The sequence below is a fragment of the Hemicordylus capensis genome, chromosome 2 (genome assembly GCF_027244095.1).
Source record: "Hemicordylus capensis ecotype Gifberg chromosome 2, rHemCap1.1.pri, whole genome shotgun sequence".
In the NCBI taxonomy this organism is placed as follows: domain Eukaryota; kingdom Metazoa; phylum Chordata; class Lepidosauria; order Squamata; family Cordylidae; genus Hemicordylus; species Hemicordylus capensis.
In genome coordinates, this window is record NC_069658.1 from 88534222 (window position 1) to 88561392 (window position 27171).

Genomic DNA, 27171 nt, shown 5'->3' on the forward strand with positions numbered 1-27171 from the left:
TAAAAGTAATACAAATGTATAGTACTCAATGTATATCACTATATATTGTGACGTGTGTGTGTGTGTATTCAGTGAAATGTATTTGCAGGCAGCATACTTATTTTGGAATATCAGACTTAAATCCTTGGGGGCCTGGGGTGTGCGGAGGCCCTGGACTTTGGGGGGGGCGGGCCCATTTTAAAATCTTGTCTCTGGGCCCACTCCAACCTTGCTACGCCCCTGATATCAACAAAATATGTTTATTAAGAGCTGTTCCCACAAGACATAACACACAGAGTCAGAGCTGAGCAAGCCTCTCTTCTGCTGCTTCCAGCCCTTTTTATCTACCGATTTGCTTCAGCTGGCTTACACTTCCATACCACTTAAAGGCACAGTACAAATCTTAAAACCACATACACCACAGGGTTTCAATTGAGGCTTCCACTGATGAAGGAGAAAACAGCTTTTCCTGCTATAAATTTACTATTCCCATTGCTTGTAGGAGTTGCAGTAGTGAAAACTAGAGAGAATATTCGAGTTACATGCTCATGAAGTCCACTTGCTTCATAGAAAAGGCTCCTTTTGATTCTACAGTTCTGGACTGAAGGAACTGAAACAATTTATTAAGCACCAATTTGAAAATATAAATGTTCGCTCTCATATAGAGATGTAAAACTTCCAGACATCTTGAAGACATGTAAAAACTAGGTGTTTTTTTTTTCTTTTTGTGGGAGGAGGGTGTGGCAGAGAACAGAACAGAAACTTTAGTAAAATTGAAATATATGCAATCCTTGTTTTTGTATTGTTTGAACTTAATTTGGTATTTTAAGGTTGAAAATTAAGATTTTCCTTTTTAAAAAGAAAATAAGGCATTTGTTCTTTTAAATATTGTATGAAACAATGATTACAAATATATGTAGGGCTAGAGATCAACCTGTAACACTCAGCTGATATACTTTCTTAGTTGATATACTTTCTTCTGTTGATCTCGGTGTCAAAACAGGTGGGATGGGACCAGGAAGAAGCAATTCTAAGCTACCCAGTATAAATTCCTATTGTTCCTGTTCAGCTCAAGGAAGCCAGCTCTCTTTAAGAAGAGGCACAGGCCAGGGCAGCTAGCAAACAGAAGGAGAACTGGAAAATGGGAAGAAGGGCTACTATGGAACTCTCTCCACACAAGCAGATAAAACTATGTATTGAAAAGCATTTCATGCATCCACTTGTGGAACTCTCTGCCACAGGATGTGGTGACAGCCAACAACCTGGATGGCTTTAAGAGGGGTTTGGATGACTTCATGGAGGAGAGGTCTATCAATGGCTAGTAGTTGGAGGGCTGTGGGCCGCCTCAAGGGCAGGGTGCCTCTGAGTACCAGTTGCAGGGGAGTAATGGAAGGAGAGAGAGGGCACGCCCTCAACTCCTGTCTGTGGCTTCCAGTGGCATCTAGTGGGCCACTGTGTGAAACAGGATACTGGACTAGATGGGCTGTGGGCCTGATCCAGCAGGGCTGTTCTTATGTTCTAGCTGACCTGGTGCAGAGTATCTGCGTCCCTAGTTCTCCCTGTCTCTCCGCCCTCCTATCCCTTTAGGTGTTCTTCCCCTCCCCTTCAGCTCCAGTTCATTCTCCCCCAACAGTCAGCCTGGTCACTTCCCCTTGCCACCCAGCGGCCAGCCAACCTGGGCGCCACTTCTTCTCGCCACCCAGCTAATTCCTCTTGCCACCTGGCTGCCCTAGCCGCTGCTTCCTCTCACTGGCCGCTTGCCTTCCTCTCCCCTTCCCCTTGTGAAATCTCATGAGATCTGCCACACATGGGATTAGTGATGTGTATGCCTTTGAGAAATATATAGATAGAAAATATTGTATATGAAGTCCTTCCCCCTCCCAAAATATCTAATTTCTCTGGCTCTGCCCTTGGACAAAAAAATGAAAAGAAAAAAACACAGTTCTTGCCCATTTCTCCCCCCTCCTCTCTGTATCTAATCCTAGTCCTATATAGGACTCTTCACACAGGACCTTTTTGACTAACATTTCCTGTAAAAAAAAAAAGAGCTTGTTCTATGAGAAAAAAACTTAAGATATCCAAACTAGAATGAGGAAACAGATTTGTGCTAGGAAAAAGCTGCTGTATATCTTGACTTAACATGATATTATTGTGTTAATTACACAACTTCAAAGTGTTCCATCTGTTAATTTGCATTTACTTCAAGCCAGTGCAGTTTATAACCGTGGAATGGAAAGTGGTGACACCTACTGCTCAAATAAGGAATTTCATTTAAAAGGCCAATTACAAACATTTTGGTCTTAAAATGAGCAGTGAAGCCTCTAGATCCTTGGACTACATCCTCTGTGATTTGTAACGGGCTTCTCACTTGCAAGTGGTGCCCAACGCAAGTTCTGTTCTATATATTTCCTGGCTAAATAATGGCAGCATGCCTCTTCCACAAGGCTGAGCCTCTGATTACAGTGTTTCTTCGCTGTGGTCTCTGTATTTTACACCTGCCAGCCGTTGACGTGTATGCCAGGCACGACGAACTTTTTAAAATGTGTCTGCTGTGGATCTAAGATCCCTTCCCCCACTATGCACACTGAGTGTCTCCTGTGCTTAGGGGCATCCCTCATTGTCGAGGCTTTTCTTCACTGCCAAAGGTTCACGTAGCTTCTCACTTGAGTGCAGCCCTGTGGGACCTGGCTCTCCATTCATCAGAAGCCTTGGCATTGAAATGATCGGCAAAAATGACCACGTCAACACTGTCTAATCGTCCAGAATCTGCTTCCGCCATGGTTGAAACCCTGGTCTCGATACTCTCATCAACACTCTCCGTCAGCGGGCCACCTACGGTACCGCAAACTGTGACTAGGACGGAGGATATGCAGAAGTGTCCTCTGCCACAGGTGCCACAATCTTCTCCGACCTCTGCTGGGTCAAATCAGCAGAAGAAAAAGAAGCCAAAGATCCAACATGACCTTCCAGCAGGTCAGCACCTTCCTCCGATACTAAAGAAGAAAGTCAAGCCGAGCTCCATGCCAGAAGGCCCATTGGCCAATAAGTAGAAGCAGGATCCTTCTTAAGCGGAGTCTTGTACAGGTGAAACTCGGAAAATTAGAATATTGTGCAAAAGTCCATTAATTTCAGTAATGCAAATTAAAAGGTGAAACTGATATATGAGACAGACGCATTACATGCAAAGCGAGATAAGTCAAGCCTTAATTTGTTATAATTGTGATGATCATGGCGTACAGCTCATGAAAACCCCAAATCCACAATCTCAGAAAATTAGAATATTACATGGAACCAAGAAGACAAGGATTGAAGAATAGAACAATATCGGACCTCTGAAAAGTATAAGCATGCATATGTATTCAGTACTTGGTTTGGGCCCCTTTTGCAGCAATTACTGCCTCAATGCGGCGTGGCATGGATGCTATCAGCCTGTGGCACTGATGAGGTATTATGGAAGACCAGGATGCTTCATTAGCGGCCTTCAGCAATTCTGCATTGTTTGGTCTCATGTCTCTCATCCTTCTCTTGGCAATGCCCCATAGATTCTCTATGGGGTCAGGTCAGGCGAGTTTGCTGGCCAATCAAGCACAGTACACTGTATACTTTTCAGAGGTCCGATATTGTTCTATTCTTCAAGCCTTGTCTTCTTGGTTCCATGTAATATTCTAATTTTCTGAGATTGTGGATTTGGGGTTTTCATGAGCTGTACGCCATGATCATCACAATTATAACAAATTAAGGCTTGACTTATCTCGCTTTGCATGTAATGCGTCTGTCTCATATATCAGTTTCACCTTTTAATTTGCATTACTGAAATTAATGGACTTTTGCACGATATTCTAATTTTCCGAATTTCACCTGTACGTCCGTGGCATCTACACGTGCAGAGGCTAGGAGGGAGCAGTTGGTACTGACGGATGAACTAGAGGGTGCTTTGTCCAACAAAGAGGCCTATTCACCTTATCAGCCAACAGAAGAGGCATTGTGGATGCCCCGTCGGTGTTCACCAGTTCTTAGGTGATCGGATCAGTTCTGTCCAAGGGATCGTGGTGCTCGTTGGGACTCGGATGACCAATCCTCAGTATATAGACAGGATAGGGACTGGGACTGTCTATATTTTTCCTTCTTCTGACCAATACCGCTCGATAGAACATCATTTTCCGCAACTATCAGGCATATAATGCCACATATAATCATTTTCTTTGGGAAAAGGTGGCTCTCTTCTTGGATCTCCTACCACAGGATAAGAAGGATCCAGCCAAAGCCTTGCTTCGGGAAGTGGTCCAGGTGACCAAGCAAGAACTTTTCTCAGCTCGGCACTCAGCGGAATGTGCAGCCAAGATTATGGCTACGTCATTGGCACTTAGACGTCATGCCTGGCTGCATTCTTCTGGCTTACACTACAAGGCCCAGGCTAGGAATGAAGAGCTACTGTTGGAGAGCACTAGCCTTTTCATGGTGCAAAGCAATGATACGCTCCAAAAGGTACCAAAAATGCGGAACACGGCGAGGTCTGTGTCGTTCTCTTTACCTAGAGTCAAGACACAGCGACCTTCCCGGTGGTGTCCATATCAGCAGAAGTTGTCCTTCCAGCAGCAGTCCCCTTTGGATCGGCCCTTTCATGGAAGCAAGTTCCAGCCATGTCATAAACTGGGCTCGCAATCGAGTAAACCACCCTTTCAAAAACACCACCCGAGCACTTTCACCAAGAAACAATGACTCGGGGAGTTTTCGGACTCTGCTAGCACCATTTGCGGACAAATGGGGAGAGGTGACGACGGACCAATGGGTCCTATCCCTAATACGTTTGGGATACGTCCTCGAGTTCCAGGGGCTCACCCCGCAGTCCCAAATCATGACCACTCCATCCACTCCTGACCTTCAAAAGTAGCTGCTCTACTTTCAAAGGATGCGATAGAGCACGTCATTGATCGGGAAATCGCGACTTCTACTTTCGGTACTTTATAGTGCCGAAACCAGACAGGGGTCGATGCTCAGACCCCAGGGCCCTAAACCAACACCTACAGGTGAAACTCGAAAAATTAGAATATTGTGCAAAAGTTCATTAATTTCAGTAATGCTAATTAAAAGGTGAAACTGATATATGAGATAGACGCATTACATGCAAAGCGAGATAAGTCAAGCCTTAATTTGTTATAATTGTGATGATCATGGCGTACAGCTCATGAGAACCCCAAATCCACAATCCCAGAAAATTAGAATATTGTGAAAAGGTTCAACAGTCTGGGCTCCAGGTGTCCCACTCCAATCAGCTAATCAATCCATAACACCTGCAAAGGGTTCCTGAGCCTTTAAATGGTCTCTCAGTCTGGTTCATTAGGAATCACAATCATGGGAAAGACTGCTGACTTGACAGTTGTGCAGAAAACCATCATTGACACCCTCCATAAGGAGGGAAAGACTCAAAAGGTAATTGCAAAAGAAGCTGGATGTTCCCAAAGTGCTGTATCAAAGCACATTAATAGAAAGTTATGTGGAAGGGAAAAGTGTGGAAGAAAAAGGTGCACAAGCAGCAGGGATGACCGCAGCCTGGAGAGGATTGTCAGGAAAAGGCCATTCAAAAGTGTTGGGGACTTTCACAAGGAGTGGACTGAGGCTGGAGTTAGTGCATCAAGAGCCACCACACACAGACGGATCCTGGACATGGGCTTCAAATGTCGTATTCCTCTTGTCAAGCCACTCCTGAACAACAAACAACGTCAGAAGCGTCTTACCTGGGCTCAAGAAAAAAAGAACTGGTCTGTTGCTCAGTGGTCCAAAGTCCTCTTTTCTAATGAGAGCAACTTTTGCATCTCATTTGGAAACCAAGGACCCAGAGTCTGGAGGAAGAATGGAGAGGCACACAGTGCAAGATGCTTGAAGTCCAGTGTGAAGTTTCCACAGTCTGAGTTGATTTGGGGAGCCATGTCATCTGCTGGTGCTGGTCCACTGTGCTTCATTAAGTCCAGGGTCAACGCAGCTGTCTATCACGAGATTTTGGAGCACTTCATGCTTCCTTCCACAGACGAGCTGTATGGGGATGCTGACTTCATTTTCCAGCAGGACTTGGCACCTGCCCACACTGCCAAAAGTACCAAAACCTGGTTCAATGACCATGAGATTACTGTGCTTGACTGGCCAGCAAACTTGCCTAACCTGAACCCCATAGAGAATCTATGGGACATTGCCAAGAGAAGGATGAGAGACATGAGACCAAACAATGCAGAAGAGCTGAAGGCCGCTATTGAAGCATCCTGGTCTTCCATAACACCTCAGCAGTGCCACAGGCTGATAGCATCCATGCCACGCCGCATTGAGGCAGTAATTGCTGCAAAAGGGGCCCAAACCAAGTACTGAATACATATGCATGCTTATACTTTTCAGAGGTCTGATATTGTTCTATTTACAATCCTTGTTTTATTGGTTTCATGTAATATTCTAATTTTCTGGGATTGTGGATTTGGGGTTCTCATGAGCAGTACGCCATGATCATCACAATTATAACAAATTAAGGCTTGACTTATCTCGCTTTGCATGTAATGCGTCTGTCTCATATATCAGTTTCACCTTTTAATTTGCATTACTGAAATTAATGGACTTTTGCACGATATTCCAATTTTTCGAGTTTCACCTGTAGTGTACAGGTGTTTTCGGATGCTGTCGATACCGACCATCTTGAGCATCCTGGAAAGAGGAATGTGGATGATGTCTATCGATTTAAAGGATACCTGTTATCATGTGTCTATCAGACCACAGCACCATCATTTCTTGCAGTTTCAGATAGAGGGATCCTCTATCAGTTCAAGGTGCTGCCATTTGGACTCATGACAGCGCCAAGAGTCTACGAAATGTCTAGTTCTGGTAGTCGCATTCCTACAGGAAGGAGGAGTGCAGATGCTACCGTAGCTAGACGATTTGGCTCGTCCTGACATAGTCCGAGCGGGCGGTCTTGGGAGTTCTTGGTATCGTGGTTCAGACACTGCAGGGCCTAGGTTTCAGGATCAATTTCAAAAAGTCTCAACTGGTAACGACTTGACAGATTCAGTTTATAGGCCTGATCTTCAATACTGTGTCAGAGAAAGTCTTCCTCATGGACCAGTGCATCCAGGCTCTCAGAGGGCTAGCTTTGACATTCCTCTCAGGAGGGCCTCAAACCATGCAATCGTTTAATGCCTGTTTGGGCATAGGGCAGCAACTACCGATGTTTTGCCCCAAGCTCGCTTCTGTATGTGTATCATTCAGAGGTGGTTTCTGGACATGTTCTTCGGGATCCTGTATACCTGGAGCAGACCTTCCCCACCTGGGTGTGCACCTCTGTGGTGTGGTGGACAGAATTTCCCCAGTTGGGGTTTGGGGCTCCATTCAGACTTCCACCATCACAATGGGTCATCACCACCGATGCTTCGGAACTCGGTTCTCGTCTGAGCGGGCATTGGTCTCCTAAGGAAAGAGCCCACCATGTCAATTACCTGGAGTTGTTGGCCATACTCATGGCCCTCAAAGGATTCTTGCCCAGAATTTTGGGCTGCATAGTAACTGTACAGTCGGACAATACCATGGCGAAAGCCTACTTGAATCGGCAAGGGGGCATGTCTTCGGGGAGCCTTCTGCTCCTCTCCCTGGAACTGTGGAGTTGGTGCTTCACACATGTGGTGTTGCCCCTGGCGGTTCACATACAAGGTGTCTTGAACGTCCAAGTGGACAGATTGAGCAGGTCATTGACGGTTTCCCATGAGTGGGCCTTGAACAGGAGTGTTCTGGAGGACCTATTTGCTCAGTAGGGGTCTCCAATCCTGGATCTATTTGCCTCTCAGGGCAATGCCCAATGTTCCATTTATTGTTCCAGTGGGGGACAGGGTGTGGGTTCATCGGGGGACACCTTTGCCCAGCCGTCCTAATATTATATATATATATATATATATATATATATATATATATATATATATATATATATTCCCCATTTCCCCTAATTCCAAAGGTCGTGAACAAACTGAAACTGGACCATTCACAAGCCATCCTGATAGCACCTTGGTGGCCCAGGAGGCCTTGTTTTCTGACCTTGAAAATACCAGCGGTGTCTTGGAAGAGGCTTCCACACCTGGCGGACCTGCTGTACTCCACCCGGCTGGGGTACTCCACCCAGAGTAATGGCCGAGTACTCCACCTGGATGTCCAATCCCTACACTTGACAGCCTGGAGGATCATACCAACTTCCTGCCTAGATTGAGAAACATTCTGGTGGCAGCCAGGAAACAATCTACACGGAAGTCATATGAACACAAATGGACTTGTTTTTGTTCCTTTTCTGTCTTACATGGTTTTGATGTGTTTAATCCCTCTGTGCAACATATATGCAATTATTTGAGGTCTTTAAAGGAGTCTGGTCTTAGACTTTCCTCCCTAAAGGTGTATCTAGCGGCTATTGTGGCCCCTTCTCCCCTCAATCAGCCTTCAAAGACCCATTGGTCAAAACTTTCTTAAAAGGCCTTTCTCATGTTTTCCCTGATGACCCTATCATGGCACCAGCCTGGGAACTGTCGGTGGTGTTAGCCGGCTTCCTAAGACCCCCATTCGAGCCCTTGGCTTCGGTAGAGCCGCGCCTTCTAACCTGGAAAGTCGCCTTCTTGGTGGCAATTACCTCTGCGAGGAAACTGAATGAATTGCAAGCTTTAAGGGTTGATTTACCATCTTTACAGTTTCACAAGGACAAAGTGGTACTTAGACCAGATGTCCAGTTCCTCCTGAAAACAGTGTCTATGTTTCACCGCTCTGCACCTCTCACTCTCTCTGTGTTCTTCCAGAAACTCTTGTCAGAGGCGGAGCGTAGGTTACATCGGTGGGATATCAGGAGGGCATTGTCCTTCTCTGTTCATAGGTCTGCAGAATGGAGAAAAACACCCTCCCTATTCATTCTCTATGATGGACCCCGTAAAGGGCTCCTGTTTCTGCTTAATCCATGTCCAGGTGGATAGTTTCAACAATAGACCTTTGTTATCAGTTGGCTCGTAGGCAGTTGCCTGCCTTTTAGTTCAGTCAATGGCAACATTTAGTTCATTCAATGGTGATGTCAGTGGCCTTCAATCGGTCATCCTGTTGGAAGTAATTTGTCAGGCTGCTACTTGGGCTTCACTGCATTCATTTATCTGCCATTATGCAATTGATGCCAGGGCAAGAAATGATGCTTTATTTGGCAGAAGTGTTCTGCAGTCCATTTTCAATTGAAACACTGGATTTGAAATAAAGGTTATGCTACTTTTAATGTTGCCTATGTCTCTTCCCTGCTCCTTGGGTGCTGGCCCATTGGTGTAAAATACAGAGACCACGTTGAAAAATGACAGGTTACTCATCTGTAACTTTGGTTCTTCTCATGGTCATCTGTACTTTTACACGCCCTCCCATCTTCCCCACTGGGTCTCCTGAAGGCAGACTCCATGACTGAAGAGTGAGGAGTGACACAACCACATATAGTGGCTCAGGGGTGGGGTTCCTAACTAAAGCAGGAGAATTGAGTTTGTTAGGTTCCAACGAGGTCTCTGCGCAGGCACAAAGCCCATTGGTGTAAAATTACAGATGACCACTAGAAGAACCAAAGTTACAGGTGAGTAACCTGTTGTTCCTTGCCAGTCTGTATCCAGCCATTTTCCAAGAATCTGTGAACTGTTGAAGCCCCATCTCCCACTGCAGCATGTTTGTCTTTGCGCACATCTTCTGATTTTAGAAATTTTTAGGCTAGTGCAGTTCGGCCTTTTAATAAAAGTCTGAAAAGTTTTCCTCTTGCCACCCCCCGCAGCCCTCTCTCCACCCCCTGCAGTGCTCTCGTGTCATCTTGCAACCCCCCGCAACTCTCTGTCCTCCATCTTTCTATCTGTGTCTCACAGTCCTTGCTTTTCCCTGCCGCTGCCACGGACTGTCGCTCACTCGCCTGACAGTCTCTGAGCTCCCTGCTGCTTCATGGCGCAGCTTAGCCAACCGTCTGCCACCTGCAGCCCCCAGAGCCAACTGTCCAGCTCCCAAAGCCACCCCCAGCCTCCGAGTTCCCTGCTGCTTCACGGCGCCCCCAAGCCAACTGTCAAACTACTTTCCAGCCAGTCCGCAAAACTCCCTGATGCTCTGGAACTCTCTCCCCCTCTGTCAGCCAATCACCTCCTTTCTGCCATGTCCCCACGCATGGCTCCTCTTGGAGAATTAATAATATAGATTTAATAGCTGCTGGCTTCCACAATTATCATAGGACAAACCTTTTTAGCTTAACCAGCATCTTTACGGCTGCTTCAGATAGGATATTTTGTCTCCACTCAATGAATCCTGACTTGTCCTCAAATGTGCACACATGCATAATGAAGAAGTGTTAGAATGAACTTGACACTTGTGGATACAACTTCCATGATTTCAGCAACTGAACAAACTGAAGCTGAACTTACAGCAATTGCTTGTTGTCTAAGCACATGTACTGCAAATTTTATTTATTTATGTATTTATTTATCGTATTTTTATACCACCTGATATGCATATCTCTAGGTGGCAAATTCACGTTTTCACCTGTGATCACATGCAGGGGGTGGGGGTGGGGATGTGGTCAAAGATAGATCAGATTGCTTGTGTTTAGGCAATAAGTGGTGCTTATTGTTAGAGATTTTGAACCAAGAAACTTTGATCTAGTGTTGCTAAGGAAATAATTGTCTCTTTATCCCAAATATGGAAAACCCTTCACTACTTTATGTTCCTTTTCACTGATTTATTTTGTAGTGGGTCCAGAACCTTCATTTATCTTGGCCATGTTCTTATCTGCATTCTTTTACAGCTCAGCTCGCTCAAGGATATTTTGCTATTGATTAAAGTGGGCTTGGCAGTTCATTGTACTCTTTAGTGCATATTACTGAAGTTCTCAGTAAACAATGGATTCCTTGAGGGGTGCTCTCATGCTTTTCACTTAACACAGGCATGGTTGTTGCAAACAGAAAAGAGTGTAGTGCAGAACGCTTATACAATCCAGCCTTACCTGCAAATTCATTGTTATATTTTTTGCATTACAAATACTTGATGTTCTTGAATATTGAATATTGTTGAGTTACTTCATTATTTGAAACATCTCCCTCTCCCAGCCCACCCGAGAAAAGTAATCAGTACTTTTTTGTGTTTCTGGGCACTAGAATATGCTCCATTAAGTTAAATGGAGAAAAGTAAACATTCTGCTGTTGTAGAAACCAGTGGAGGAGGTGGGGAGCATACTTGTTGAGCATAGGGGGCTGGTTTGATGTATTGCTAGTGTCTTTACTGTAGTCATCTTTCATAGTTCTTGCCATTTTGTTGCTTCTGTCCTATTTGCCACCTCTGTCCATCTTTCCCTTTTTCTTATGGCCATTCCTATGTATTCTCATAAAAAAGAAATCCTGGTAGTCATAATTGAAGATGAAGCTAAGGTGGCAGGGTCATCTGTTCCAACGGCCAATATTCCACTGCTATGTCAGCTGTGGGAAGTAGGGATGTGTGAATCGATTCGGGTACAAAACAATTTGTACCCAAATCTGTTTGGGGTGATTTGTGGACAAAACAAATCACCCCTGTGCTAGCTGGCCAGATTCAGATCCAAAACATATCGCCTAGATTTTGGACCTGAAAAATTCGTAGATTCAGATCTCCATGTTGTGGTGATATCTCTTGCTGTCCCCATTTTGGGTCAGAATTTTTTTAAAAAAATAAAAAAATCTTGCCCTCCCCAAGCTTCAGATTGGTGACTTACAGTGTGCAATAGTGGGCTTGCGATCCCTGCCTGGCTCCGGATTGGCTCATTTCCAGTCAAATATTGTGTTGCCAGGGGTGACTGACCCTGCATTGGCTAGGGGAAGGGTCAAAGAAGGGACCGGGGGAGTTCAAAGGAGGGATTTCCAAATGTAATTAAGGAGGCAGCCGGCCATCATTCTGCCTTTCTGCCTCGTGGGAGAAGAGAGAGAGAGAGCAAGAGGAGCTTTGCTTTGCTTTGCTTTGTCTTGCCTGCCTGCTGCCTGGAGTGGATTCTCTGCTTTTTGTTCCTGCTTTCCTGATTGAGGAAAAGAGAAGATTTTTTTTAATCCCCCTTCTTGCTGCTGAGAGAATCACTGCCTGCACCTGCTGTCTGTGCGAATCGATTTGGGTACAAAATGATTTATGTCTGAATCTACCTGTTTGGGGAGATTTGTGGACAAAACAAATCACCCCTGTGCTAGCTGGCCAGATTCAGACCCAAAACAAATCGGGAGTGATTCAATTTGGATACAATTAAAAAATTGATTTGTGCACATCCCTAGTGGGGAGTATAGGATCCAACTGAAGGAATAAAGGAACGTGGCAAGGGACTAGACTTTTCCATGACTCAACTCTCTGCAGCCCCTCTTCCCAAGTGCTTTTCTTGCATCCAGAGTCACTTCTGGTATTGGTATTCCCATCTGAGAAAATAGTGACTGGGGTGATCAGAATGAGAAGATTCTGAATTCCTCGCCTATGCAACTCTTTAATTTCTTAAATAAGACTTGCTTTCTACGTGATTGCAGCAGATTTGAGTTTAAACACACATTGTTCTGCTGCCTCATCTTTGTGCTTTCAGAAACAGTTATCTCTGGGCTCAGCTGTGAAATGTTTGAATAAATGTATTGAACAGCATGTCTTTGATCATGTGCTTTGTGCCTTTATTTTATGATTGAGTATACGGAACTCAGCCCAGCACCTCTGGAATTTCCAGGGCACAGGTTGTGACTTCCAGACAGGTTTAAGAATTTCTCATTTTAGAAATTAAGTGGTCTTCACTAATCAAGATTTAACCTTTCCATATTGTTTAGAACTGATAGGGTGACTCCACACATAATGGCAGCAAATAAGTAGGAAGGAATTACTGGCTCCCAGTGGGAGCACACTCCTGGTACTTCTGGCTCTTCCAAGTTGTCCAAACTGGACAATCTCCACCACCTGACTTCCTCTGCCCAACTTCAAATGTAGGTTACAAATGTTGGGTGGCAAAGGAAATGCAGCATTGGCAAGTTCAGATGATATGGAAACGGCGGAAATACCAGGAGCATTTACTCACCAAAAACCAAGGGTCCCACCCTGCTTACTTGCCACTGTTACATGCGAAGCCGGCCATAGAATATTGTAACACTGTTCTTTTACCATTCAAATCAACTTAAAAACCACACAACAGAGATCTGCATATGATGGCGTGGGAACTACTAAGAAGTTATGGCAAGTTGCTGTGCTGTTGGGAAATTAGAGAAGGAAAAAATGGGAGGGGATAATGCTGCAAAAGGAACTATAGTTAAGGAGAAATGACTGGACAGGTGCATTCCAAACAGAGAAAACGTTGATTGATCCTCAAAGAAAATGTTTCGGCTCTTTTATTGGCTGGGGTCATTTCTGAAGCTGCTCCTATTGCTGAATTCAGGGTGGCCATATATACACTGCCTAATCACCCAAGGCAATTGCTCTGGTGCTACCTCATGTGTTAACTAGCCCTACATTAGAAACAGATACGCCAGCTTTGTATCAGTTGAACTGCCACTTTATCCATCCAGGCACTTTGGAAATTGGAAATTTTATGAAGGTACTAAAAATTCTGCATCCCTAGACCTCACAATTGTATAAGTTACAGAGTTTCTTTGGAGGAAGCCTTGAGAGCCAGATCAGTTTGGGTATGTAGGGCAAATGTGCCCTGCTGCATTTTGTGAGCATGAGGTTGCCAAAATATTTCCTATAATATACAGGGGAATCCTACACATGGCATCTATTCTTTCGTCTCCAAATGTGGCTGCCTTTTATTAATATCTGTAATTGGTACTCTACTTTGAAGATGTTTCAATTAAAACATTATTATATAAAATAAGATTATATTCTGTTTATTATGAGAACTCTTAATGCTTGACTATTCTTTCTGTATTTCCAGCTGCATTTACTATGATTGGAACATCCACCCATTTATCTGATCAGTGCTCCCAGTTTGCCATCCCATCTTTCTGTCACTTCGTGTTTCCCCTGTGTGATGAAAGCTCTCGGACACCAAAGCCAAGAGAGTTATGTCGAGATGAGTGTGAAGTTCTGGAGAATGACCTGTGTAGGCAGGAATACAACATTGCTAGGTCTAATCCACTCATTCTGATGCAGCTTCAGCCGCCTAAGTGTGAAGACCTGCCACTGCCAGACACCTTAGAGGCTGCCAACTGTATAAGAATTGGAATTCCTGTAGAACGGCTCAATAGATGTAAGTTATCATTTTTGCATTTTTGCCTCAGCCTTTTTTGCTTATATAAAATATTTGATTTACATAGGACTGTTAGCAATTACTGCTTTTTTTGCCTATTTAATCATTTTTAATTGATGACCCTTGCTGAGGCTTAACAGCCCTTATTAACAGATTAAAACTACAATCTTGTGCATCCATACTTTGGACTAAGCTCCATTGAACGTAGGGAGACTTGCTTTAAATAAACATGCAGAGGGGTGGGTGGGTGAGTAAGTGATGTGTATTTGTATGTATATTTAAATACTATCAGAACCTTACTAGGTGCATTTTTTTAATATGTGGAGGAAAGCTTCTGAGGAGTATGAGATAATAGCTAATTTAATAAACAAAAGCCTTTATTATTTTTAGAAGGAAAGACTAATATTTTTGGTTAATTTTTATAATTTCTCCATAGAGTGGAGAGCTGTTTTTTCAGGACCCAATTCAATTCAGAATCCTTAAGCCTACTTTTACTTGGCTTTGCCTCTGTTAGCTCCTGCTGCCACGGGTGGTGGTAAAAACTAAGTAAAAGCAGGAAGTTTCTTTTTGTTTTTAAAAACAAAAAGAAACTTCCTGCTTTTACTTGGTTGGAAATTGAAGGACAGTTTTGGAATGTATTTATACCTCTAACTTTGGGAAAGCTGTTTGCTTTTTGTCAGGAAAACTGAGGAGTGGAGGTAATTTCTGATTAGCCACCTTAAATGGTATAGCAGAGAAATGCATGACTAACAGGCAGAAGGTTGCCAGTTCGAATCCCCACTGGTGCTATATCGGGCAGCAGCAATATAGGAAGGTGCTGAAAGGCATCATCTCGTACTGCGTGGGAGGAGGCAATGGTAAACCCCTCCTGTAATCTACCAAAGAAAACCACAGGGCTCTGTGGGCGCCAAGAGTCGAAATCGACTCAACGGCACACTTTACCTTCTACCTTAATATTCTGATTGCAATAGACCTTAATGGGCTTATAGATTCCTGGAAAAATCATCAAGTGCAAAGGCCTACATCCCCAAATGTTTTAAGATTGCTTTTGGTAAATGAAATAAAAATTATCTGGAGGATCATGGCCTGGGATTCTAAACTGAGTTTAGAATTTACTCTCTAGAATCAATAGAAATATCAATTTTTAATATCATGAAAGCTGCTTAAAGTCTTGGTTATTGGAAAAATGGTTTCAGGTTTATGTAGATCATGCATAAGAGAGCCAGTGTGGTGTAGTGGTTAGAGTGCTGGACTAGGACCGGGGAGACCCGAGTTCAAATCCCCATTCAGCCATGAAAACTAGCTGGGTGACTCTGGGCCAGTCACTTCTCTCTCAGCCTAACCTACTTCACAGGGTTGTTGTGAAAGAGAAACTCAAGTATGTAGTACACCGCTCTGGGCTCCTTGGAGGAAGAGCGGGATATAAATGTAAAAATAATAATAATAATAATAATGCACTGGTGCATTTCGACTTGGATTTTGGGAGAATTAATATGGAAATTGATTAGATGAATAAAGTTAGATGATAACTAAGCATCTAATACTTAATAATACATCACTGGAATCCTTCCTAACACTTTAGATTAGGTATGGGCATAATAATCTTTAAAATAATATATCATATTGCTATATATTATCGGGTAATAACTTAAGAAGCCCATAAGGCCAGTTTTCAGGATTTGTAAAAGATTTGTTTCACAACAGCAAAACATCCCCCCACCCCAATCCATTTTAAGAGAAATTCAGAAAATAGAAAACCACCACAAAGATGCAAGAACTGAATCTGGTTATTCAGTTAACCTATAATAGGTTTAACAATACTTTAGGATATTAGATGTTAGGAACAGTCATTTAAAGAAATAACCCTTAGTCAGAAGGAATAGAGAGGTTCATTAGCAATTCCTAGGATGAAAGAATTATTTTGATTGTTTCATATGTAATGACCTTGAAATGGTTAACCCAAAGGCTATAATGAGATTATCGGGGCTGCTCAACTTTGGTCCTCTTGCAGATGTTGGCCTACAACTCCCATAATTAATGGCTATTGGGCACTGTTGCTGGCGATCATGGGAGATGTAGTCCAAAAACAGCTGGGTGGCCTAAGTTGAGCAGTTGAGCCTGGATTAGGTCTTCATTTAGGGCAAATAAGTAAATGTATATTAATAGTTCAGTTTTGTATAAGATGCATATTTGATAAAATGTAATTAGTGTAAACAGTAGAACAATCATAATGGTTTTGATTACTTGGGTATAATCCTTACTATATACTATATATGGTTTTCTGTTTTGATAATACACAAAATAAAGTAGCAGTTGAAGGAAGGGTAAACTTTTAACTGAAAGGATCTGAAGAGGGACAAATTGGATTGGGCACAGGAAGCAAGCTGGATAAATGAAGACTTGCTTCTCTGATGAAAAAGATGCCTAGATTTAGCTCCCCGCTCCCCCATCATGATCCCAATCTCTCTTGGAAAACTATGGAGTTTAAAACTGAGAACAGGGAAGACTGAGCTTATGCAATTGTTTTTCTTCCATGAAGAAATGCATGTGGAACATATGGTCTGAATGCAAAGCTCAAGTGGATTTTGTAGGAAAATATGTGAGCAAGAAACCAGACTTCTGTCTGCTCCTCATCATAGGTGTTTTCTGCAAAAACATTACATTACATCTGGCTTGCGCTCCTCTCTCTCCCTCCCCCCGTTCCTTTTTACCTCCAGGCTACTTGAGATTGGAAAGGGGTGCATCATGGTGGTGGTGGTGGTGGTGATGGTGGGAAGAAGGAACAGCAGATGTCAGATCTCTGGCCTCTCTCATGTGATGGAAAAGGTTATTGCCAGAAGTAGGCAGGTTCTGCCCCAGGCACCTGAGCAACTGCCAGACCTCCCTGATAGGAAGGGCTGCCCTTTGCACATGCTGAATGCTTTCAGCTTCATTGTTTTCAATAGCATGCAATGTATATATGATACTGTGGCGTAACCTTTATGCTGCTGTAAAGTACTTGGTGTTAAAAATCCACAGTGGAATAGGGCTGGTGGAAGTGAAGGACTGACATCTCTGGAAAGAGCATGTTTCCACTGATAGAATGACATACCAGAGGCAGCAGGCCAGAGCAGATCACCTTGTGCAACTGGAGCAATTTTAATGAGATACATAAATATTATGAAACCAGTACAGTTATGTTTAGGAAAATAAAGCAAAACCAGACACAGAGTGAAAATAAAGAACAGGAGTTGGTAGATAGAAAGTTTCAGGGGCAAAGAGCAAGAAAAAGCAGTTGGAAGTGAGATACAAGACAAAAGGACATGAAGAAACAGAGGACAAAAATAACAGATGAAGCTCTGGTGGAATAAGAATGTTGGGCAAGGTTAAGTGATTCAGACATAGGCTGTTTGACATTTATGCAGTCATCTGTTTGCTTTTCAGAATGATTCCTTATTCAAATAGTCGACCGGAGAGTCATGCATCCTGAGTTATTCTGGTTTGTTTCTGCAAACTCCCAGAAGGGTGTTCTATAAAAGAGAGACTTAAATCACATTGAAGTGGATGAGTTTTCTAAGCAGTGTTAATGCATATTGCCAGCACTATACTGCATCATTCTGCAGATTTTCCATTATCTTAAATCACATTTGTATTCTATAGTTGGCCAACAAATATGTTTAATAGGCATAGGAAAGAATTTCTTGGAGGGAAGTGGGTTGCCTCCTATTAATCATGGATCTTCTGTAAAACCACTTCTTGCAGATCACCCATGTTACAATGGCTCTGGAGCAGATTACAGAGGGACTATCAGCATCACAAAGTCAGGGTACAATTGTCAGTATTGGGACTCTCAGCATCCTCATTCCCATGCCTTGACAAGTGCAGACTTTCCAGAGCTTGGAGGGAGCCATGCATACTGTCGCAATCCTGGAAGCCAGATGGAAGGTCCCTGGTGTTTTACACAAAACAAAAACGTACGCATGGAACTGTGTGAAGTACCTTCTTGTAGTATGTATTACTTTTTTTCTCCCTGCTTCTACAGTTGCAATAAAATATCTATAAAAGCAATTCACTCTTAAGAGGCATTTTCATTATACATTTACTTATTTTTACATAGTGAAATTAATCCGAAATGCTTTATTTCCTGTTAATGCATTGATTGTTTAGTGATACCTGAAGCCTGTGGGATTTAAGTGCATGTTAACCATGGCTTAGACTCTCTTCTCCTTTGATTTGAGGGTGGTGAGTACCAGTGTTCCCTCTAACAAGGATTTCCAGATATTGTTGACTACAGCTCCCATAATCCCCAGCCAAAGACCGCTGCAGCTGGGGATGCTGGGAGTAGTAATGAACAACATCTGGAAATCCCTGTTAGAAGGAACAGTGCTGAGCACTATGGAAACCATGCAAGTTTATAGCACCAAGGATAAGCTCTGTCATCATGATCTTCCCTGAAACATGAAAACAACTGTTAAGTCTTCCCAAATGCAATCTTATCCAATAATGTTAAGGTGCCTACAGTTTCCACTTAAGCTCTAAAAAGGGTGGAAGTTGAAAGTTAAGACATTCATCTTAATTCCAAGCCATGTAAAGAGTGAATACTTTGTCTTTACAATTTAAATCCCTCACATTGCCTTGGTTTTCAACATTAGACTGGAGAGGAGTGCACCCAGGCAGATATTCAAAAGGTGCCGCTTCCACACTAATTTGCTTGGGATGCTGATGATGAATTTCCGCTTGGTGCATCTGTATAAAGCATGGTACTTACCTAAATGTCACCTACTAGAGGAAATATCAGGGCAGAATTCATCAGCTTCACAATCCATCCTCAATAACTTTCTTCAGTTACACTTGATGGATTGGTGCTTGGTGCATTGGACATTATCCACACCATCTCACAAATAGTAAATGTCCAGACAGAAGTTCAATAGGTCCACAGTCATTTCCTACAAATACACCTGATGAATGTTCTGCCTGGTAAATCTCTGCAAGGCACGGTATGTATCCAAAATACTACCTATTACAGTAAATGCTGAAGCAGAATTTAAATAGGGATAGTAATCTCACCTATCACTCCTCCATTCAAGCGGATAATAATGCAACAGTTTGCTTTCCTTTCAATATGAATGTTGGAGTGGGGAAATACTGATTTAGTGTCATGCCCCTGATCCAAGATATTGGGGAACAAGGTGAATAGTTCATGCAATGGTATTGGTGGGGAAATCCTACAATCCAGACCCTGGACAACCCTTCTCCACTCTAGGTCAACTGGGGAAACCAAAGCCAGCACCCCGCAGACTCAGCCCTGCCTTGTCTTCCAATTTGGAGAAGTCTTTCAAGGACTTGTTCAAGTAGCAGTCCCCAAGCACCTCCAGAACCAGTGTGTACAAACTCAGACAGAGTCTTCCCCAGAGAAGAGGAGAGGGTTCTACTCTACATACGCAGCAGCCATATAATCTACTCATATCTGCATGGGCATAGCTAGGGGAGAGGGGGCCCATGTGCACCCCTCTCTCTGGTGGCCCCCCAGAGTGAGGGAGATAATGAAGAAAATAGTGACTGATGGAGCTGGGGGCCCAGGTTATTTGAAGGCTTTCACTCAATTATAGCTACACCTCTGTCTGTCTGTGCAGTAACCATATAAACTAGCAGTCAGCTACAAGCATCTGCTAGATGCTTATATAGAGAGAATCTTTTCTCTTTGCAGAGATGCTGGGGAAAAATCAAAAGACATCATTCAAGTCTCTGCAATTCCTCCAGCTGCTAATAGTGTACTGCTTGTTCTCAGGTGTGGCAAACTGTGTAAAACAATTTTCCAAGGCTACAAGTGCCACAGGTTATTAGAGAACTACAGATAGATATTGTTTTGCTGTATGGAGTCCAAGGCAAAATGTGGATGCATGGAACACATATCCATATCCATGTCTTCCTATGAGGGATTTTAAGAAAGCCTGCCAGTGGAAAAATGGGGTTAGAAAGCAACCATAGTTTTGGAACCTTAGTGCAAGACTAAATAACATGTGGCATCAAAAGTCCAACCTCCTGCTAAAACTGTGCTTGGGTTAGCAGCCTTGCATTAATACTATAACTAGAGCCTTCCTGACTGAGCTTTAGGAAAAGCATGTTTCTGTATTTTGAAAGTTAAGTTAAAAGGCTTTATGTATATGCCATCAGTTCGTGACAAGAGCACAAATGGATTGGATTTGTGTATTTCATATTTCTTTTCGATATCAACTAGTTTTACTTATTATTGGGAGTAGGAAATAATTTGTGATTGGTGCAATATTTATTTTACCATTGTGCTTGTTTGTGGGGGGCATGCAGGGAAGTGAAACTTCAGGTTAATCTCTTGGTGCCTGTTGCATTGCTTTTCCGTGTGTAAAACCCTTCTGAAAACATGAAATGATTCAAATTTAAACAGGTCCACGTGACAGCAGCAAAATGGGAATCCTCTACATCCTGGTTCCCAGCATTGCCATCCCTTTGGTTATTGCCTGCCTTTTCTTCCTGGTGTGTATGTGCAGAAACAAGCAGAAGGCATCCACCACTACACCACAGCGTCGTCAGCTGATGGCGTCTCCCAGCCAAGACATGGAAATGCCGCTTATTAATCAGCACAAACAGGTACCATTTTAAAAACATCATGTTTGTCAGATGCACTCTGTGTTTTCTAAGTTCTTCAGTTATGGGGTTTTTCAGCTGAAATAACTTTAGAAGGAAGTACCTGCAACTTCTATGAGAAACATAAGGGTCATTTTGTTAAAGTATAATCTCCTTATTCAAAATACAAGGATATCATATGCTCCTAAGGTGAATGGCCCTATGTATAAAAAGTATGGTAACTTATTTTACTTGCTTGCAGTTGTCAGTTCATAGATTTGCAATTTTTTTGTGAGTTTATAAAACAAATGGGATGCTTTTGACTACAATTAACAGAAGCTAAAAAGACGCTTTGATTAAATATTTTCTTTGCAGCATTTTTCCAAATGTTGTTAATGTGCTGTGAGCTCAAGGGAAGAGCAGGAAATAAATTGGTACATAGGTAAATTAATCCATTATAACATATACTCTCTCTATTTACTTTCAGACTAAACTAAAAGAGATCAGTTTGTCCACTGTGAGATTTATGGAAGAGCTCGGCGAAGAAAAGTTTGGAAAAGTTTATAAGGGTCACCTATTTGGTACAACTCCAGGGGAGCAAACACAAACAGTTGCCATCAAAACACTCAAGGATAAAGCAGACTTAACTCTTCGTGAAGAATTTAAACATGAAGCAATGATGAGGTCAAGATTACATCACCCCAATATAGTTTGCTTGCTAGGAATCGTGACCAAAGAGCAGCCCATTAGTATAATTTTTAGCTATTGTTCCCATAGTGACCTCCATGAGTTCCTGGTTATGAGATCCCCTCACTCTGATGTTGGCAGCACTGATGATGACAAGACAGTGAAGTCTACATTGGAACCAGCTGATTTTTTTCATATTGTGACTCAGATAGCAGCAGGGATGGAATACCTCTCAAGCCATCATGTTGTCCACAAAGATTTAGCCACTAGAAATGTGCTAGTGTTTGACAAACTTAATGTGAAAATATCTGATTTGGGTCTTTTCAGGGAAGTTTATTCTGCCGACTATTATAAACTAATGGGAAATTCTCCACTCCCTATACGGTGGATGTCCCCAGAGGCGATCATGTATGGCAAATTTTCTGTTGATTCAGACATCTGGTCCTACGGAGTGGTGTTGTGGGAGATCTTCAGTTATGGTTTGCAGCCTTACTGTGGCTATTCCAACCAAGATGTCATTGAGATGATAAGAAATAGACAGGTTTTGCCATGTCCTGATGACTGCCCTGCATGGATATACTCATTGATGTTAGAATGTTGGACTGAATTTCCCAATAGAAGACCAAGATTCAAAGACCTACACAATAGACTGAGAACATGGGGAAACCTCTCAAACTACAACAGCTCTGCACAAACCTCTGGTGCAAGCAACACCACACAGACAAGCTCGCTCAGCACAAGCCCGGTTAGTAATGTCAGCAACACTAGGTATGTTGGACCGAAGCAGAAAACACAAGCTTTCCCTCAGCCACAGTTCATACCAATGAAAGGACAGATAAGACCTATGGTCCCACCTCCTCAGCTCTACATTCCAGTCAATGGCTACCAACCAATGCCAGCCTATGGAGCTTATTTGCCCAATTTTTACCCTGTCCAAATACCAATGCAAATGGCACCTCAGCAGATGGCTCCTCAGATGATTCCAAAACCTGGATCCCATCACAGTGGGAGTGGTTCCACGAGCACGGGATACGTAACAACAGCCCCTTCTAATGCCTCCGTGGCCGATAGGGCTGCTTTGCTGTCGGAAGGTACAGATGATATACATAATGCAACAGAAGATGTTGCTCAGAGTCTGGTCCAGGAAGAGGAAGAAGAGGAAGGCTCAGTGCCTGAAACAGAATTATTGGGTGATAATGACACTCTTCAAATGGATGAATCAGAGTTTCAGTCAGAAGCCTAAGGGTGTTGCCTTGTTTCCAATTCAAAACTGGACGTCTTTCAGTATGACAGAAACTATAGTCCATCTGACTTGCATAATCAATTTTTTTCTTTGACTCTTAGGCACAACTCCTAATCCAGAACCACAGAAAATGCAGCAATAATGCTATTACCATGTTTTTGGACTTTTCTTTCCAGCAGATAACATGAAGATAGATAATTGCTGTTTTTAAAGCCAGGGTTGACTACAGTTTTTGCAGAGAGGCTGCTTTTATAATATACTGTTGCTGTGCAACATATAGTGGAAATGCATTGCACATCATGTATATCTTGAACTCTGATTGTAATTTTTTTTTTTAGTGAATTCTGGTTAAATCAATAACCAAACAAGTTGAGCTACAATGACATACAGGTTGGTTTTGCATGTGAAGAGGTACCCAAGATGTAATGGACATCTTACTAAGAGAGCATTTTCTCACTGATTATATTCATTGCAAGGGATTTATAAAGATATAGGTAAGAAACAGGTAAGAATATTATTCATAAGTTGAAATCCACAGTGAAGCCTGAGTTCAGGTGAGAATGCAGAATTAACTCTTGTATGTGTTGCTCTTTCAGACTGAGCACTGCAAGCCACACCCACCCACATAAATCAGTTGATTTTCTGTATGAATTAATGGAAGCCATACGTACAGTTATAGCAGCAAATACATTTTGATAGTCAAAAGAAGTGGCAGAGTAGGCTATGCACTAATCTAACAGGCCAACCTCTTTTTCCTGTTGGTGGTAAATTGTGAAAAAAGGCTCATTCTGTGGATCTGAAATAGATTTTGTCATGTTTTAAAAAGGATTTTAAACTCATTTGGTGTCAGTTAAGATGGTGCTAAAAGAATACACACACAGCCTTTTTTCTTAAAAAAAAAAAATCTTTTTAGTGATTGTAGATCTTTTAAGACCAAAATAAGCAATATTGTACAGAATGTTTAATGCTTTTTTGCGTGAGATGAATCATGTACAAAGTGGTTTTTTTAATGTAATTTATGTTTTGTTACATTTTATATGCTTTTTTTCATTGAAGCATTTGGAACTTTGAAAAGAATGCCTATATAATTTAACCGTTTACGTTATGATTTGTAACACATTATTGGAATTTGATTTGGTTTTGATATGGTGATAAAAATTGGTTCATACATTTCATACTCATTTCTGCAGGATAAATAACTACAAACACATAGTTGCAAGCTGTAAATCTAACACATGGAATATCTTACAAAGTAGCACATAAATGTTTGATTATTTTAACATGTTTTTTAAAAAAAACACTGTAAAAGTGGAAATCCGTGAATTTCCCTTTATGTTTTACCGTGTACACTGTGCCTTAGCTAAGTCCATTTGGATTCACTTGAGGTGTATCATTACAATCTGTAGCCCACATTAATGTCAGGAGGCGCTTCACTGGTTTCCAGTTTCTCTCATGAAATTGCTTATGCACTGGTAAGTAAACAATGGAAAGCTCTCTTGCTTGTAAATATAAATGCGAGTCGGAGACTATTAATAAATCATACAAATAAATTTGAATTTTATTTACTTTTTAAAGTGTTCTGTTGAACTTTGATACTATAGCATATTTATATATTCATTTAAGGGCTTTTTTCTTTTATGTTCCTGTTATCTTACCTATGAGCATAGAATGGCCATGCAAATAAATTTGTAAAAATAAGAATATTTCATAATAAACAATCCATTAAATCTTGGTGAAATCTTTCCACTATAGAATTATATACCTATCTATTCCTCCCTCCCCCTCACTGCTAAAATTATAACACAAGACACATTGAAAGAAAGCGGGGGGGGGTGTCTTTAGACCTTCGATGATATATCGTCATATGCTTCAAGACAGTTCTCTCCAAATATCTGAAGGTGTCTGCCAACCCACATGTATGGTACATTACTTTCTCAGACAGTGCTAAGCGAGTATGTCCTGCCGCTCATGTGTTAGCCTAATCATTTGGCTGTCACCAGCATGCTTTTGAGAGTAGAAATCATTGTTTATGCTCACCCAGTTTGCCAGCTAACCATCTTAGTGCTGGAGCCACATACATTATTAGCATTCCTATTTCCTACCAAATGTTGCATCAGTAAACATTTTCTTTCTGTAAACATGACTTTCCTTTATTCATTCTTATGTGTCTAATAGATCATACTACATATTTGATCTGGGTTGGCCAGATTGTTTATTGTCCTCAATTTTTAATCTGGGATTCACCAAAAAAAAACCCCACCTCTTCATAGTTATATGGATCAAAATATTTTATTTTATTTTATTTTATTTTATTTTATTTCTATGCCGCCCTTCCAAAAATGGCTCAGGGCGGTTTACACAGAGAAATAACAAACAAATAAGATGTAACATGTTACACATTTGAATCCACTTCTTCCTTGCTTCTGTGATAGTTGTGTTCCTGTATGACCAGGAATTCAAATAAGTTGATCCGAAGGCAGCAGCTTCTGGAAGCCGTGTAAGAATTACTTGATGTGTCACTATCCAAGTGAGCAGGAGTTGGGATCTGCCATTTCTGTGCCTGTGGACCCCCAACAGGCAATGTGATAAGATGATACATCAAGACTCTCTATATCTGGACAGCAGAGTTATGCAAATAGGGATGTGAATGAAACAAATTTTGCATTCTGTTTCAAGCTTGAAATGAAACATAGATGGCTGGAAAGTTCTGTTGAAACAGTGGCTGGCCCTGGCTGTTTCGATGGAACAAACTTGAAATGTTTTGAGTGTTTTGGCAATAGGCAACAATGGGAAACTCTAAACACTCATTTGTTCCCCAAGGGTAGCTCCTGTGGACACCGAAGTAGATTGTGTAGTAGGGCATGATGGATGCTACCTTCCACCCAATCCACAAAAGAGATGGACAAGCAGGAGATTTTAAACAAAATTTTAACCTTTCCCCAAAAATACCCCATGAGGTCCTATGGGGGTTTGGGGGAAAGGTTAAAATTTTGTTGAAAACCACCCACTTGCCTATTAGGTGGTAAGCAGTTCCCTGTAAAAAGGAATCTCAGATATTGTTGACTACAACTTCCAGCAGCCCCAGCAGCCCCACTGCAACTGGGGATGTTGGGAGTTATAGTCAATATCTGGGATTCCCTGTTACAGGGAACACTGGTGGTGGGTAGCACTCATTGTGCCCTACCACACTTCAGTGTCCCTAGGAACTACCCATGGGGAACAATTGGGTGTTGAGTTTCCCCATCATTCCCTATGGCCAGAACAAGTTGCATGCACTCAAGCTTGCAATGCATTTGCAACCCTGCCTTGAAAACCCTGCAGAAGCACACAATAAAAGAAAATCTGTCCCTCTCAACAAAGAACACTTATTTCAAATACAGTCCAAAATTGGCCAAAAAAGAATCACTGATCCAGAATCCACTGCCAGCCACAGTGCATGCGCTGCATTAACATCATTGGTACAAGTTACTCTCTCACACAGAGATATGAGTCTTTATGTATGTTCCTAGAATTGCAGCAGCTGCCCCAGCAGCACACCTAGAAGCGAGCATAACTATAAGCTAAACTAAAACAACTGCAGCCACCTTGCAATGCAGATAACAGAGCAGTGAATGAAGCACAGTTTAGTCTCAAGGCCAGACACGGAGCTAATCACAGCAATCACCAAGAAGTATTGCACCCACATAGAGAGCTGCCAATGTCAATTTCTCACCACAACACTATCTCACAAACAAAATAAACCACAACTCAAAGGTAGGCACCCAACTTCTGCCTTTGTCAATGACCACCAAAGTGGGGATGTCTCCTCAGTCAGCGCTGGCCTTCCTCCCTGCCAGGGCAACATGAATGCAACATCCCCTATAGAGCAGGGGCTCCTGGAGGGCTGATCCCTGCTGCTGTTTGTGTACTTCTCGAACAATGGCCTCTCTATCCCTGCAGCATCACCGCCATTTGCATACGCCTCAAGTACTGGCCTCTCTTTCCACATTGGGGGGTCAATGAGGATGCAACCTCCCTGCATGTGACTGCCTCTAGGTGACTGCCGGAGGCAGGGCCGGGCCAGCATGACTCTGTCCAAATCCTGCATTCGCAAGACTTGCGAAGCCTGATGGGGAAGGCCTGGGAAGTCAGTGATGAGGGCTAATTCTCTGAGGAAGACCTTCCTCATGCTGGTCCTGCCCTGCCTCTTGTGGTCCCCTAGCCTGCAGGGATTTTGTGTTCTTATTGACCCCCAGTGTGGAGAGAGAGGCCAATACCTGAGGAGTATGTGAGTGGCAGTGGTGCTGCAGGGAGAAAGGCCAGCATTTGCGCACAAGCAATGGCAGGGATAGACCCTCTGGGAGCCCCCACCCTATAGGGGATATCACATTCACAATGCCCTAGTAGGGAGAAAGGCCAATGCTGACTGAGGAGAAACCCCTGCTGCGGGGATCATTGACAATTGCAGGGTCATGTCAAG

At 42.5% G+C, this 27171-nt stretch overlaps 1 protein-coding gene across 2 annotated transcripts in view; it reads left to right on the plus strand.

Moving 5' to 3' along the window:
- Positions 1-24278, plus strand: part of ROR2 (receptor tyrosine kinase like orphan receptor 2) — a 195888-nt gene extending 171610 nt beyond the window's left edge. For both annotated transcript variants that reach the window (XM_053303768.1, XM_053303770.1), the window contains exons 6-9: positions 13889-14203; positions 17945-18190; positions 20604-20806; positions 21270-24278. In XM_053303768.1, coding sequence (XP_053159743.1) covers positions 13889-14203; positions 17945-18190; positions 20604-20806; positions 21270-22712 — 2207 coding nt within the window. In that variant the 3' untranslated portion in view covers positions 22713-24278. The remainder of the gene's footprint in view (positions 1-13888; positions 14204-17944; positions 18191-20603; positions 20807-21269) is intronic.
- The last annotated feature ends 2893 nt before the right edge of the window (positions 24279-27171 follow it).